This window comes from Arvicanthis niloticus, chromosome 3 (assembly GCF_011762505.2).
Source record: "Arvicanthis niloticus isolate mArvNil1 chromosome 3, mArvNil1.pat.X, whole genome shotgun sequence".
NCBI lineage: Eukaryota > Metazoa > Chordata > Mammalia > Rodentia > Muridae > Arvicanthis > Arvicanthis niloticus.
This window is the reverse complement of record NC_047660.1, coordinates 64,148,175-64,164,053: the sequence shown is the minus strand read 5'-3', so window position 1 is coordinate 64,164,053 and position 15,879 is coordinate 64,148,175. Positions and strand designations below refer to the sequence as shown.

The following is a 15,879-nucleotide window of genomic DNA, read 5'->3' as shown; positions in this document are numbered from 1 at the left end:
GCCTCATTTTTCATTCACCCCACCAGGTGACACTCAGAGAGCTTGAGTCAGAATCTATCGCACCCCAAAGGAGATGACAGTCCCCCCCTTTTTGGAACTTTTTTATTAATATACTTTTTTTGTTAAATTTCTTTGTTATTTTTTTTTTTCCTGCAAGACTTGATGTTGGCGGCACTGTTGTATAACTTCAATCCCAAATTCCATGAAATAGAAACCAGAAGTAAAGACTGAGAAGGAAGGAAGGAAGGAAGGAGGAAGGCAGGCCAGGGAGTAAACAGAGGTTGACTAGAAAAATAAGAAGAGTGTGTGGTGGGCATTCCTGGGCAAGGCCATTCCTTGAGGAAGGGGATTGGCAGGCAGCTTGCCTCTGCCTCATGCAGGGAAGGAAAGTTCCCCTGGGGTTCTCCCGTTCCCTCTTGTAGAGCTTTCTGTCCCCAGTGGAAAAGCTAGTAACGGGGATCAGCTATATCTCAAACAAGCTCTTCACCCACCTCTCATCTGGGGTTGACACCCATCTCTGCCCTGCCTGGAAGTGTGGGAGACAGCGATTCCCTTTAGTTTCCCATCTCACAGGGTTCTATGTGAGGGGCTGCAAACTAGACTTGTGGAGGCATCTTCTGCCCCTCGGTTCTCTTCTTATGTGTGCTCCCCACAACTGCCAGAGCTGAGGAGTGGGGTCCTCGCTTGCTGCAGTGCCTCTAACCCTCTGCAGAAATGTCTTCTTCAGGCCCCTTAGGAATTTAATCAAAGGCCACAAGTGAGTCCAGACCAACCAAAGAAATTTTCAGGGGGTGGAGAAGGACAGAGAGGTGAGTGGCAGAGTCTGAAGAGGGGTGGGCTTGGTGCACCAGATGGTTTTCAATGCTTTTCACGTTGCTCTTGGCTTGGCGTGCCATCCTTGGAGGTTGGGACAGGGACTGGCTGAGGAGGACAGGAGAGGGAGCACGGGGAGTTTCCTGTTGTTCACTCCACCTTTCTCCCTCAGGGAAGGATCAAATTAGGCAAGAACTTAGGTAGGTTCTGGGAGGTAAGAGTGGAGGGTACTCTTCCTGCAGCTTCCCACTGGGGCCAGTGAGCCCCAAGTGGCTCAGTCGGCGCCTTGTCTGGCCAGTCAGTCACTTCTTATGCATTCTCTTTCTCCCCTCCACTCAGATTCCAGGAGATTCCTCAGGACACCAAACCCCCACCCTTGGTGAAGTTTTGATTCAAAGAAAAGGCTGGGGAGGACGTGGGGGGGGGGGCAATGGTCTGACTTAGATTTGTGTATCTCAGAGGAGAGAGCAACTCTGAGAGAGAACAGCCCTTCATATGTAAACAATCTAGAGAGAGAAAGGGTCTGGGTGGGAAAGAAAACCAGGAAGACCAGAGACAGGTCCAGAATAAATGAGACCATCTCAAAGAATAGAGGGAAGGAAGAAGCAAGAGACAAAAAGAAAGGGGCCAGGAGAAAGGAAAGAGGGAAAACACAAGTGGGTGGAGGAGAGAAGAGAAGGCAGGTCAAAGGTCAGAGTGGGTGCAGAGGCAGGCAACCACAGCCCGGAGGAAGCCAGGATGTTGCCTCAGGTGAGGAGCTGGGAGAACAGGAACGCCAGGCTGAGGTCCAGCAAGGCCACAGCTCCCACCACCAGGGGGTTGGCAGCTCCCTAAAGAGGCAGAGGGTAAAGTAGATTCAGTCCTGGCAGGCAAGTGTGGGTCCCACCTTCCTGCTCTGGCTTTATCAGCAAAGCTGAAGGGTCCCAGGAATCTCCCCACCCAGGTAAAAGCAGAGGAACACACCCTCATTTCAGACTGTGAAGGACCTCACTTCCATGCAGGGCCCTGCCCTCACACTCTGAAGATAGCAGGCACCGCCTCCACCCACCACCACCACCACCACCACCACCACCACCACCACCGCCGCCGCTCTCCCTATCCCTCAGCATATCATGTGGGCAAGGCAGAAGGTGCCTGGCCTTAGCAGACATTGGCAGCAGCAGCCAGTACTGCAGTAAGGCAGAGGGAGGAAGGGGTGAGGGAGGATGTGGTTGCTAGGAGATGGGAGAAGGCCTGGAATCCAATCAGAGCAGAGGGTTCTGGAAAAACTCTCCACCTCTCTTGATTTTCTGTCTGCACACCCCCCCCCCCCCCGCTTCCCAGGAGAGGGAGGGAGGGTGAGGGTTGGGAGGAACAATTTTTTCCTATTTCTGGGCACCAAAGAGAGAAAGTATGGAGGTGGGGGTGGGGGTGGAGCAGGAAACTGGGGCTGGAAATGATATGGAAGGAGAACAGGAAAACGTGCTCTGATTCTACCATTAATTATTAGTTTGTAACTAGGGCCAGGTTACTTAAGTGCTTGAGGTCCATTTCCTAGCTGTCCTCTGGGAGGGCTGGACTCCCAAGGTTCATCTGAGCTGGAAAGTTATCTTTTTTATAAAGTGGGATATGGTCCAAGACTGGCCAGGCAGAGAGGAAGCTGGGTGGAAATTGAAGCCCCTCAGGGGATTATACTGAAGTCTGGAGGGATGGGAGGTAGGGCACTGAAAAGAAGGGGGGCACAAAGTGGGGGTAGGGTGGATGGCTCACCGGCTGGGCAGGCCTCTCGGTGGCAGCAGGCTCCTCAAACTCTTCTGTCAGGCAGCCAGCATCAGGACCCCTTGAAGACAGGCCCCTCAAAACTGGTGTGGTGACAGGCTCAGACTCTGAGCCTCCTGGAGCCCTCAGCTGGGGCAAGGACTCTTCGTCTTCCCCTTCCTCCTCTCGAAGACTTCCTGAACTGTCACTGCAGCCTCCAAGAAGTGGGGAACCATCTCTTGGTCCTGGACCCTGCATCCCAGCCTCATCCTCAGCCTCATAGCCAGCTAGTTCCTCTGCCTGCTCACCAGGACCCCCCCATTCCTCGGGCCAAGCTTTAGGGCTGGAGAAGGGCCCCCAGTTCCCTCCAGGAGGCAGTGGGCTCCGGCAGGCAGGGGCTCGCCAAGGTTGGTGAGAGGAGGCAGGGCTGCTGGGCAGTTCCGGAGAGCCCTCTGAGGGGGTCAGTCCATTCTCGTATACCCCAGGGCTGTCCTCATCCAGAGGCTCTGTGTCAGAACCTCCTGAATCCTGTCTGGGTCTGCGGCCTGGGCAGGAACAGCTAGGAATCAGTGGGGGCCAGGAGCCAGAGAGGCTGCAGCTCTATGATTAGCACTGTCCAGGGTTCTGGTTACCTCCAGGCTCATAGCCTGGACCATCACCAGACCTCAAACCTTCCATTACCCTGCCTCGCACATCCTTGGTTCAACCTCCAAGACACCCTCTACCCCCTTATTTTTTCCCACCCTCCAGATCTCCATGCTCCCAACCCCACTCCATTAGCCTCTCCAGCTCCCTAGGGAACTCTCCCCTCCCACAGGATGCCCACAGCTCACCTGGGGCCTCTAACATGGGTTGTAGATCCTGGGCTATCAGCTTGGCCATCCGCGCTGCCTCCACAGCCTTCTCTGCGACGCTGGTGGCTGCCACTGCTTTTAGGAGGGCGTCTGCTGCCCTGTTGGGTCCCAGGAACAGGGACTTGGCTGACCTTCCCCCACGTTAATTTATTCATGCTCTGATGTGCCAGCCCCTTACCCCATTCCCCACTACATCACATTTGACTAGTTTGAGCTACCTCTGGAGTCCTCATCCCTCTGCACAAAGCCAGCTGCTATCCTTCAGCGGGCCAGCGCTGGGTTCTTCACTTAGTCCAGGGCTGTATACTGTCACCACACTCCCCCTTTGCTCTCACACTGTTCTACCCTTATGTCCTGTAGTAACACTTCTTCCAGTGGCAGGGCCAGCTCCCCTCCCAACACTGTGTTCCATTGCTGCCCTGCTTCTGTTTTCTGAGCCGAGCTGTTGCTTTCTCAGCAACTCCCTGGCAGCCCTGTTGCCGCCTTAGCACCTCTGATTCCTACCAACCCCTCCTGCCCGCTGGGGAATGTCAAATGCCTTTCTGGGGGGGTGAGGATGTAAGGCACTGTCCAGTACCTTATCATGCTCTAACACCCCCCCCCCCATCTTTTTCAACCTTCCTCTGTGTCATCCACTCTCCACTGCAAGCCCTCTTTATTTCATTCCATTTAGACCAGTCTAGATTTCCTGGCAGGAAAAGTTTTCATCTTGCTTTTGTTTGGCTTCTGGTATCACATTCTTCTCCCCTGTTCCTGTCACTGCCTCCCCCAACTCCAGTGCATCTCTGAGATCTATAAGTCCCTCTTTCTCGAACTCTCGTAGACCAGATCAGCTTCAAGCTCACAATGTAGCCATGGCTCCTTTTTTGCCTCTATTTCCCAAGTCTTTGGACTAAAGGCAGGAGCCTATCTATGCACAGCTTAGAGCTGGAATAAGAGAGGCTCTCTCTCTCTCTCGTTCTCTCTGTCTTTCTCCATATGAATCTCTTCCCTACTAGTGTACGCCCTGACACCCAGTATACATGTAACTTCTCACGTGTCACCCTGGTGTAGAGCCTCAGCTTGCCTTCTGTGCTTGTTTCCCTAGCCTGCCCCTCATGCTCAGCTCACTTTAAAGGATGCACAATCCTTGCTCCATTGCCATTCCTCAGCTCCCTTTTTCAGGTGCTTCCTCAGTCCTCTCTTCCGTTTCACCCTCTGCTATTAGGTGGTTTAGAATCATCCAACTGCTTTTATAACCCAGACTGAAGTCAGGCACAAAGGAGCAGAAATGATCAGATGCATTTGCTGTGGTCTGTCTGGATTAAGACTCATGACTCCTTTTGGGTATAGACCATTTTTTCTCCATTTAAGAAAGCAGTGGTGGTGGATGAGATCCACTATAATTTTTGGTGAACTACCTATTGTGTGCCTTGGGCGTGTGGTCAGCCTTTCCTTCATAGCTGGTTGGTTAACTGCTTTAGAGATTACTTGGAGGGACATCAGATAACCCTGTTGTATTCAGGGTTTTTATAACGTTTATGACTAACCCTGACCTGTAACTGAGCTGAGTTCTTAACAGATCTGAGCTTCACTCTTGGGTTGCACTGAGTTCTGTGGATGGCCAAGGAGGGTGTGGCTTATTAAGTTTAAGCAGTAGACTTAATCTGTGCTCAAGCATCAGGCTGACTCAAGCTACCTGGTGAATGCACCTGCTGCTGAGGCTCTGTGGTTTCCATGGCAGCCAGCAGCCAATCAGGGCTGCCAGGCCTGTTGCTGGGGAGACCAGCCAGCCTCCTCTTCCCACTGCCTGATCTTCTAGTTAGTGAGATCAGTTTTTTCTTGCACATGTCTCCACCCTATCTAGCCCAAAACATTCCATGATGCCCTGGCTTAAGGCCTAGATTCTAGGATCCATACAGCCAGATACAAGTACAGATGCACGTTCTCTGGCCTAGTCATCTACTCAGGATTTGACATGGTCATACTTAACCATATTCACACATGTGCACGTATACAACAACTTGTCCATTATGTGAGTTCTTTGATTCATATCTGGGCCTATCCTGATGCCCTCTAAAGTACCCTCAACCCTCATTACCTCATTAAAGAACACAATACATAAAAAGTCAAATGTGTGTGAACGCCATAAAGCAAGGGTCTTTGACTCTCATTCCAAATGAATTTTGGTTATTTTTAGATCTGTGCTATCTCATTCATAGAACTATTAGGCACTTGAAATGTGGGCACTCTCAACCAGAAATGATATATTGTAAGTGAAAAAACTACATGCAACATCTTAAAGAATTCAGAAGGCATGTAAATTACATTGCTGGTTAAAAGGATAAAATTTTGGAAATACGGCTTAAATAAAAATGTATTATTAAAATTCATTTTGCTTGTTTCTTTAAAACTTTTTTTCTTGATATGGGGTTTCTTTGTGTAGCCCTGACTGTCCTGAAACTAGACCTAAAGACAAGGTTGGCCTAGAACTCAAGAGATCTGTTTGCTTCCTAAATGCTGGGATTAAAGGCATGGGCCACCACGCCTGGCTTACGTTATATTCCTTTTGGACTTCCCTGCTTTAGCTAACAAGACTCTGATGCATGGAACTGTAATTTATTAAAAGACAAATCTTCTTTAGAGGCAAGCCTCCTCCCTTTACATCTGAGTAAACGGAGCCAGAACAGGCAAAGTTGGTAGAGAATAGCTTTCAGCTGTAAAAACTAGACCTCCTCAAAAACTAGAAATAGATTTCAGCCAAGGCTGAAATAAAGTCAAGCTGGAAAGTAATGAGGACAAGTCTATAGCATTTTGTCCAGGATGGATGCTCCCAGCCTGAAGCTTGAAGGCTGGATGAGCTGAACGAGAAGACCAGGCAACCCTGAGGTTTCAGGACCTGTATAAAGCAGCGTTCACTGTACCAGCCCCGCACCATGGATTCAGCATTCACTGTACCAGGCACAAACCATGAATTCTATAGACGCACATATCCACACGATAGACTGCGGGATAGTCTTACTCCCCCCTACCCCAACACTCAGTAACCCACAGTTACACCCACATGCACCTATAGCCTCGGTTCTACACACCCCAAATCCTAAGGCTACAACTGCCTGGACATAGGCCTGCTCATGTTTCTCCAACAGGCTGTGGAGCTTGGGTCTTGGTTCTCTCTTAAGTCTAGGACCCAGAGGAACCTCTCCTCTCAACCCAAGTTGGATCTGTGCACCAGATGCCCACCTGGCAGCAGCAATTTCCTGGCGCTGGCGGGCAGCACTCACAGCTCGACGGGCACCTTCGACAGCCCTATCCACTTTCTCCTTGACTTTGCCCCGTCTAAGGGCCAGTGGCAGGAGGCTGCGGACACGTCCCCCGTGCACCAGCCGGTTGCGCTTGTACTTGCCCTCCTCACGAGAGCCGTCGGGCCGGGTGGTGCGCCCGTATCCGTGTCGTCGGTTGCCCAGCCACTCGCCTTCATAGCGCAGCCCGTTGGATCTCTGGCTCACTCCGTAGCCACTGCGCCGGTCCGCACGCCACTCACCAGCGTACACCTCAGTGGCTGAGCCCTCGATGAGGGCAGGTGGCGCTGGGATAGGGGGCCCGCTGGCCTCGGAGCCCGGGGGTCCTGTACTGCCCACTTCGCTGCTCACCTCGCTGCGTAGAGATCCCCTCTTGCTGCCCAGGGAGCTGCGGCGCCCACCAGCCCGGAGCCCACTGAGCAGCAGTGAACGGCGGAAGAATCCACCTGCTGCTAGGGTGCGCTTACGGGAAGACGCCCCATCGGCGTCCCCTGGCCCCGCCAGCACGAAGCCGCCTCGGGAGCCGGAGGCTGGGCTGCCTCCTTCATCTCCTGGTAGGGGTAGGGGTGGAGGCGGCGTCGGGGGGTCGCTGTGGCCGGAGTCCAGGGAGGTGCGGCGGGGTGAGCGCAGAAGCGCCGCCTGGTGGTAGGGTACACTCTGGCGCACCCCGTAGCCGTGGCGTTTTCCGGCTTGCCACTGGCCTTGGTAAGTGCCTGTGGGTGTATAGGAGTGAAAGAGTCAGAACGTTTCAGTGGGCGCCCGAACCCACTAATTCGTATTCCCAAAGCCCTTGGAAGCTCAAGTGACAGAAGCAGTGAGTGTGAAGGTCTGGGAAGGAACAGGCCAGGCTTGGTTGGAAGGTGTGGAATTGCAGATTGAAGACAGGTGGAGTAGCATAAAAATACGTGGGTTTTGGCAATGTCAGTGGACTGGGGAAAGGCAGAGAAACGGGCAGGCTGGAGTATATGAAGGACAGGTGGCTCAGAGGCTGTGATGCGCAAGCTGACAGGTGGCAGTGTGTAAAAAAGGCACGTGACAGGCAAACAGGACTGCAGGCTACAAGCTGACTTGAAGATTATAGGTTTAGTTGAGAGGGGTCAGGCAGGTGGAAAAGGCAGGTGGGAGGGGCAGGCAGGTTGGAATGAGGGAGAAGCAGGTAGGAAAACTGCCATATGAGTTTGTTATGAGTATGGTGGTGATGGGAGAGGCAGGGAGATGGAGGCTGGGGTCCTGAGCTGGGGGATGGTGTGAGGGACGGACGGGAATACTGGAAACAGAAGGCTGGCGCACCGCACGCATATGGCTGGGGAAGGAGGATGGAGGATGGGAATAGCAGGGCGTGGAAGGTGGAAGGCTGGGGAAGCACACGCGCCCCAGGCCGGCGGGAGGCGCACGCGGACGGGCAGACAGTAGTGGGCCGGGCCCCGCACCTCCATCGGAGTAGGTCTCCGTGCCGTAGCCGTCCTGGAAGCCGTCCTTCCAGAGCCCGGCGTAGCGCAGGCCGGACACGCTCTCCCACACGCCGCTGCGCCCCTTCAGCCCGCCCAGCCACTCGCCGCGGTAGGTCCAGCGGCTCTTGCGCTCCACGCCCAGCCCTTCGCGCTTGCCCTGCTGCCAGTGGCCCTGGTAATTGTGTCCGCCGGGCCCCGTGAAGACACCCAGCGACTCGAAGCCGTGAGCCCAGCAGCCGCTGTACTCTCCCTGGGCGCCGGGCCCGGTGCACACGCCGTAGCCATGTGCCCGCCCCGCCTCCCAGCCCCCCACGTAGCAGCCCCCGTCGTCAAAGTCGAACTTGCCCCCGGGGGACATGCATGTAGTTGGCGCGGCCTCAGCCCCCCGGCAGCTCAGCGCATCCTGGGGCTGGAGAGCCGGCTGGGGGCCTGGGGTCCGGGCGAGGCCTGGGGGCGGGGGCAGTTAGACCGGGGCTGGGCGGAGGGGCCCCAGAGCGGGCAGGCAGGGCCGGACCCTCATCCTGAGTGGCTGCGGAGAAAGAGGGGTGCAAGTGGAGAGCGAGGCAAGTGGAAAGCGAGGTCCCCTTCTTTGCCAGCCGCTCCCCTGCGGGTAGCTTTAGGGCATCAGCACCGCCCTCCAGCCCTCCTCCCATCCCCCCTAGGCAGCATCTTTCAGCAGCTCCCAAGCGGTGAGGGCAAGGGGGCTTTCCCATCCCTCCCAACTTGTAGAGGGCGCCTCCCGGGACTTGGGGTCCCAGCCTTGATCCCGAGTCCTACTTCTCCAACCTAGAACCCCAGAGTGTGGAGTGTGGATGGCAGCTGGAGGTGGGGGACCTGGGAGGGGCCAGGGCAGGGTCTTCCGACACCTGCTTTCCTGGCGATTTGGACCCCTCTGCCTTGATTCTTTGGCTTCGTTAGCAAACCCGGGTGCGGGGGAGGCAGGGGGTAAAAACGTAGCTGGAAAAACGGCCCCAGGTGGGCCGATGGTAGAATGGGGATGTTGGGGGTGGGGTGGGGGATGAAGGTAGGGATGGGCAGACTGGCGAAAGGGAGGGGACAGGTTACTCACCATGTGAGCTGGGGCTCAGGCTGCCTCCCGGGCGCAGTTTCCATGGCAGGGTCCCTCCACTCACACCTCACCCGGACAAGCCAAGCCCCCTTCCTTTCCGGAGAGATGGCTACAACCCAGAGAAGGAAGGTGGGGGAGCTATGGGAGAGTCCCCTCTTCTCGGCTGAAGGTGCAGGCTAGTGTGGGGGGTGAGGTAGTGGCAGGGTGGAGGGGATGAGAATAAGTGTAGGGGGGAAAAAATCTGCCTTGAAAGGAGACAGCAAAGAGGAGCTGGGAGCTGGATGGGAAAGAGGAGGGGGCTATCAAGAGGGGGTGTTTTTTATTTTTTTTCTTCTTATGGTTGGGAAAGGGGAAAAAAAATCAAAATTCCAATTCCATCCCAGCACAAATCAATGTTTGCTCCAAACCCAGCATCAAGGGGGAGGCTGGGCCAGGCAGATTTAAAGGGGCAGAGAGGAGCAAAGAGGAGAGGGTGGGGAGAGAGTCAGTGGCAGTGGGGGGTGGTGAGAGGATGCTCAGGCAGAAAAAATGGGGGCTCGCTACCCCTGAGGTGAGGGAGAAGGCAGGCGGAGAGGAGAATGGGAGGCTCAGAGACCCCCACGGTGGAAAGAAACCCTGGCGTGCAGGCAGGGAGTGGAGTGAGGCGGAGGGAGGGGAGGGGAGAGGAGCTAGGGGGAGGAGTCTTAAGATGGGGAGGCAGGGGGAGGCCAGAGCCAGGCGGGGGAGGAGAGATGCTGGGGAGACCGGGAGTGCTAGAGGAATACAAAGAATGAGGTGCAGGGGTGAGAGCTAAGCCAGGGGAGATACTCCCGGCATGGGAGATGGCGAGGGATACCCATTCCAGGGCTCAAGAGAGATGGCCAGGGAGAGAAGCCAAGGGAGGATGAAAGGAGGGGAACAGAAACAGATAGGGAGCTGAAGAGAGCGAAATAAGGGTTGCAACGAGAGGGAGAAGGCTCTGCAGAGAAAGGGCAGGCATGAGAATAGAAATCCAGGCAGGAAGAGCCCACATTGAGACATGAGGTCCGGAAGTGGTGTTTATGGGGACCCTGGGGAGAGGGATGAACCTGCCAGCTGCTTGGCCCAAAGCCAAGAAGCATTTGAGCTTGGATACCTCTGCCCATTCAGCTCAAACTCCTCCACTAGACAGCACCCACCCTCTCACAGTTTTAGAGGAAGCTTGAACTGGGGCCCTGCCTGGCAGCCCCACTAAGCTAATGCATTATTCTGCTGTCTATGATGGGCCCTCCCAAGGGATTGTTCATAAGGGGGGGGGGGTCAAGTTGAGGAGGCCACCAGTATCTTAGGGCTCTGGAGTCTTCTTTGAAACATAGAAGCAAATACACAAGTTTGCTTGAGCAGGCTTTCGCTGTGGCTCCTTAAACCCATCACCCGCTTTCCCGGTCCACTCACTAGATGGACAGCACAAGTAGACCACACAGTTATCAGCATACTGCGTTCCCTCCCTTCTCAGCGTCCTCAGGCCTGCCCCTAAGCATTTAAGGGAAGGGGGCAACAGTGTGCTCAATTACCTTTCTCTTCTGGTAGGACCTAGTCCCCAATGCCCACTGTTCAACCCCATACCAGATTTAAAGAGAACCAAAGCCGGGAGGGGGAAGTCACTCACCAGGGGCACATAGCGGAGTTGGCGGAGCTAGAAGTGGAACACTGGACTTCAGATTTTTATTTTTCTTGGTGTTGGGAATTGAAGTCTGGGCCTTGGATAAAGCATGTGCCCTATCACTGGTCTCTAGCTGGTCGCTTGGTGTCTTTTGAGCCCTTCGATAGCTGGTCGCTTGGTGTCTTTTGAGCCCTTCGATTCCTCCCAAATGTCTGTGCTTGGGAGCATCCCCTAAAGTCAGGGTTATGTTGGGTTGGGCACTTTGGTAAAATAAAGAGTATGAAGATATATAGTGGCGTGTGTGTGTGTGTGTGTGTGTGTGTGTGTGTGTGTGTGTGTGTGTGATAGAGAGAGATCAGAGGACAATTTCTTCAGAAGTCATTGTCTTCTGTGTAGTTGAGACAGCTCTTATCTCTGCTGTGTAATGTACTCCAGGCTAGTTGACCAGATCCTCTATTGCACTCTCCTGCCTCTACTTCCCATCTTCCCTTATGAGTGCTAGGCTGAGATATGGGCCCCTGCATCTGGCTTTTTTCCTAGGATCTGTGGACTGAACTCAGGTTGTAGCTTGTGTGGCAGGGAAGCTGCTGAGCTATATCTCTAACTCACATTATGTTTTTCTAGAAGTTTCTCCAGGGCAGAGACAACTCTTTTTTTTTTTTTTTTTTTTTTTTTTTTTTTTTTTTTTTTGAAACAGGGTCTCATTATGTTCCTGAGGCTTCTCCTTCATCCTCCAGAGAGCTGGGATTATAGGCCACCATCATACCTCACTCCGCTTCAGCAGGGAACCACATATTTAAAGCACATTTGAGAACAAAGCAGGGTAGCCATCAGGTACTGGGAAGGTGTAGCTTAGTGGTAGAGCTGTGCCTAGGATGTGCAAGGCCCTGAGTTCAATCCCCAGCTCCAAAACCAACCACCACCACCAAAAATCCCAGAGTCCATTTGGGGTCCACTTGACACATGATAGTTGGTTCATTCATTCATTCATTCATTCATTTCTCATTGAACACCTACATCTTTACTGGTGAAGTCCTGAGAAAATCTTGTAATGTATGGGACACACAGTCCCAGCTGTGCTCCTCCCCCCATTTCTCTGAGGGAGCTAACCTTTTGGCCTGTCCCTAATGGTTGCTACAGTCATCTCTTTCAGAATAGGGACACTTGTTTTTTATTTATTTATTTATTTATTTATTTATTCTTTTGAGACTGGTTTGTTTTGTCACAGTTTACAAATGTAAAAGTGTCATGGAGACAGGAGCTGGTGTTAGCTGGAGCCAGGTTCTGTGTTTGGCACTCCATCTGCATTAGCTCATCCAGTCCCCACACCAACTGTAACTGAGCAGTCTAGGCTGGGAGCCAAAACTGGCCTTTCTAAACAGACAAAGCTGAGCACATTACCTGATGTTTCTGAGCTGTAGCTGGGCTGTCTCTAAAATGGGAATATTACAGCTTAGCCAGGGCTGAAGTGACTATATGATCAGTACATATGATAATATGTGGAGATAAAACCATTTAGTATAGTGCTCTCCCAGTGCATTTTAAATGCCCAGCAAATAGTGGCTAGAAAACTAACTTGGTATCATTTCAGTTTTATAATCTGGATCTAGAAGTTATTTAACAGGCTGATATGTAACAGCCCTTAGAACTTCATGTATGTCAGATTCCCAAGGTAGTGTGTGTGCTGCTTCTCATTGCTAAGATAAAGTAACGGACACAAGGAACTTAGTGGAAGAAGGGTCTCCTTTGCCTCACAGCCTGAGGGTCAAATCCACCACAGTGGGGAAGGCATGACAGCAGGAGCACCAGGAGAATGATAACCGCTCTCTGGGATTAGCGTGGGAGCAGAGGAAATGGAAGTGCTAAGGTCACTTTCTCCTGTATAGTCACTCTAAGATGCAAGCCTGTGGCGGTGTCACCACCCACATTCAGAGTGGGTCTTCCCTCTTCAGTTACACCATGTTTCTGGAAAAAGCCTCATAGACACATCCAGAGGGGTGTTTCCATGGAGATTCTAAATCCTGTCAAGTCGACAAAGTTATCCATGCTTTAACAAATGCATTTGGGGAAAGTAAGACAGCTGTTGTAGACTTATGAAAGTCAGGCACAATATCAAGAAGAAAATAAGAATTCCTATAGTCTCTGTGTAACAAACACCTTACTGCATTTTCTTTTGCAATTCCATTTATTTTTATTTTATATGTGTGAGTGCTGAATAGAATCTATGCACCAGGTGCATGCAGTGGCCAAGAAGGCCAGAAGAGAGCACTGAATGCCTTGGAACTGGAGTTATGGCTGGAGAGATGACTCAGTGGTTGGGAGCACTGGCTGCTCTTCCAGAGGTCCTGAGTTCAATTCCTAGCAACCACATGGTGGCTCACAACCATCTGTAATGGGATTGGATGCTCTCTTCTGGTGTGTCTGAAGACAGCAACAGTATACTCACATATATAAAAATAAATAACTCTTTTCCGGGCGGTGGTGACGCATGCCTTTAATCCCAGCACTTGGGAAGCAGAGGCAGGTGGATTTCTGACTTTGAGGCCAGCCTGGTCTATAGAGTGGGTTCCATGACAGCCAGGGCTACACAGAGAAACCCTGTCTCAAAAAACAAAACAAAACAAAAAAAACGGAGTTATGGCTGGGTGCTGGGAATTGAACCCAGATCTTGTGGAAGAGCAGCCAGTGCCCTTAACTGCTGAGCTGTCTTTCCAGCCCCCTTTAGTGAATTTTCATATAATATCTTCTTTATAGCTTTTATTTAACAATATGCTAAGTTATACTTAACTCGTACTTAAGCCTGTACCATATTTGTTTTCTTGGCTTTATAGAATAAACATTTTTTCCTATCACTGAAATGTTATTGAATCTTGAATGGCTGCACAATCTTTAATTGTCTGGGTGCACTAAAGCTTGCTGAGCTAGCCCAGCACAGCATTTTATTCTATTTGCTCATTTCTTTTCTCTCTCTCTCTCTCTCTCTCTCTCTCTCTCTCTCTCTCTCTCTCTTTCTTTTTGTGGTCTTTCAAGGTTCATTATGTAACCTCTGGCTGGCCTGGAACTCACTATGTAGCCCCAGCTATCCTGGAACTGACTATATAGACCAGGCTGGCCTCAAATTCATAGAGATCTGCCTGTCTCTGCCTTCTGAGTGCTGGGATCAAAGTTCTGCACCACCATATCTGGCTCCATATTAATTTTTAATAGCAGAAATATACAAACATGAGCTGGGGGGGGTCACACATCTTCAATCCCATTGTTCTGGAGGCAGAGGCAGGTGAATCTCTGTGAGTTCAAGCACAGCCTGGTCTACATGGAAACTCTTTGCCGGGTGGTGGTGGCGCATGCCTGGTAAGTTCCAGAACAGCCAGGACTACATAGAAAAACAAACTAGAAACAACAAAATCCCCTAAAACCCACCACCACCAAAACAAACATGAAAAAAACCAAAGCTAATGTTTGTGGAGAAGTCTTTCCATTTCTGATGTTTAAAACATGTTTCGATTAAAATTTTAAAAATTAAATGCATTTATTATTGTGAATGCATTTTTCATGGGCTCATGTAAAGGTAAAAGGGCAACTTTATGAAGTTGGTTTTGTTTTTTCACAGCAGATTTAGGGCTCATATGTAAATCATTAGTCTTGCGAGGTGAATAGTTTACCTGCTGAGTCTTCTTACAGGCTCTGTCACAAAAAATTTTCAAACACACACCAGGGACAAAAATGAATGAAAGAACTTCCATGTATCCCCTTACCCAACCGGACCAACAGTTACTCTAGCAAGCAATTACTATTGCCTAATTTCATTTTCTCTTCTCTGACTTCAAGTTTTGCAATACATCACACTAATCTATTGTTTTGTTATTTTGAAGCAAGCTTTCTATCTTTGCAGCTCCTGCTGGCCTTCACAGTGTTCCTCCTGCCTCAGCTTCCTGAACGATGAGGTACGTGTATATAAACCATCAGGCCCCACTTTGAAATAGAATGTTTTGTCCTTCCTAACTGGAGACCCAAACCCAAAGTATGTGCAAGCCCGGCAAGCACTCTACCACTGAGATACAGCTTGAAGACAAATTCTTAACTGTATAATTACTGGATTCCGGATTAGAAATGCCTTTTTAAGAGGTTTTTTTTTTTTTTTTTTTTTTTTTAGATTTTGGTTTAGTTTTGCCAGGAACACTTCTAGAAAGGTTATGTGAATTTGTGCTCTTAACAATTGTGCAAGAGAATGCTGGGCTGTTCTGACTGCACCCTGGCTTTTATTGGCCGTTCTTTGTAACACCTATGTGAACATGTACATTCATTTACATGCTTGCAAATCTCCACTCCTTTTTTTTTTTTTGCCAGGCTTCTACAGAGAAGGTATCTGATGGCTACGGCAGAACAGACTCTCCTGAAGAGGCCACAGGAAACATGGACTTCTTAGGAATCCCAGCTGGGGTTAGGGCCATTTTTCCAGCTATTCTAGAATCAGGTAGCTATCTATGGCTTCTAGCTCAGGGAAGAGCTTGGAAGTCTCCTGTGTCATCTAAAGGGCAGCCACCAGGGGTCAGGATGGGGCTAGAGATCCTGAGGCTGGGAGAGGGTAAGAATGGCTGGCAGCCAGACACTGCATTTCCTCTGTCTGGCCACTGCTGGCTAGTGGCACAGCTAAACCTCTACTTGCCAGATCACGATTCCAGAATGCTTGGCAAAGGTATCCTTCCCCGTTTGGTTGCACCAGTGTTTATCAGCTTGATGAAAAGGGAGGTAGATAACCTGGGCTCTGAGAAGCTCGAATGCATGCTCTGGTGTTCATCTTTCCTTTTCTAACCCTCATGCTTAAAATCTGTATTAAAATATCTTTAATAAAACCTGGCTCTGTTTAATTGGCCGCCAGAAACCACACTGCCAAGAGAACTGAATTTGCTTTGTCTCTGTATATGTTTCTGTGGGACTGAGCTCACTGTAAGGCAGAAATTTTAACTTGACAGTCTTGAGCTGAGGAAGCTAAGGATGGTTTCTACAAACTGTGAACCTTTTCAATTTCTATGAATGGTGCATACATAGAACC

General features: G+C 51.0%; 1 protein-coding gene and 1 long non-coding RNA gene across 2 annotated transcripts; one reads left to right on the top strand and one right to left on the bottom strand.

The window, feature by feature from the left end:
- Positions 1 to 88: 88 nt before the first annotated feature.
- Positions 89 to 9,866, bottom strand: Jph4 (junctophilin 4). Its single transcript, XM_034499042.2, has 6 exons — positions 9,206 to 9,866; positions 8,116 to 8,665; positions 6,627 to 7,398; positions 3,384 to 3,502; positions 2,563 to 3,095; positions 89 to 1,643 (listed from the first exon to the last, which is right to left on the bottom strand). The coding sequence occupies exons 2-6, from the start codon at positions 8,492 to 8,494 to the stop codon at positions 1,560 to 1,562; spliced, it is 1,887 nt and encodes a 628-aa protein (XP_034354933.1). The 5' UTR covers positions 8,495 to 8,665; positions 9,206 to 9,866; the 3' UTR covers positions 89 to 1,559.
- Positions 8,107 to 15,713, top strand: LOC143441720 (uncharacterized). Its single transcript, XR_013109359.1, has 2 exons — positions 8,107 to 8,245; positions 15,174 to 15,713. It is a non-coding gene; the product is annotated as an uncharacterized LOC143441720 (long non-coding RNA).
- Positions 15,714 to 15,879: the final 166 nt, after the last annotated feature.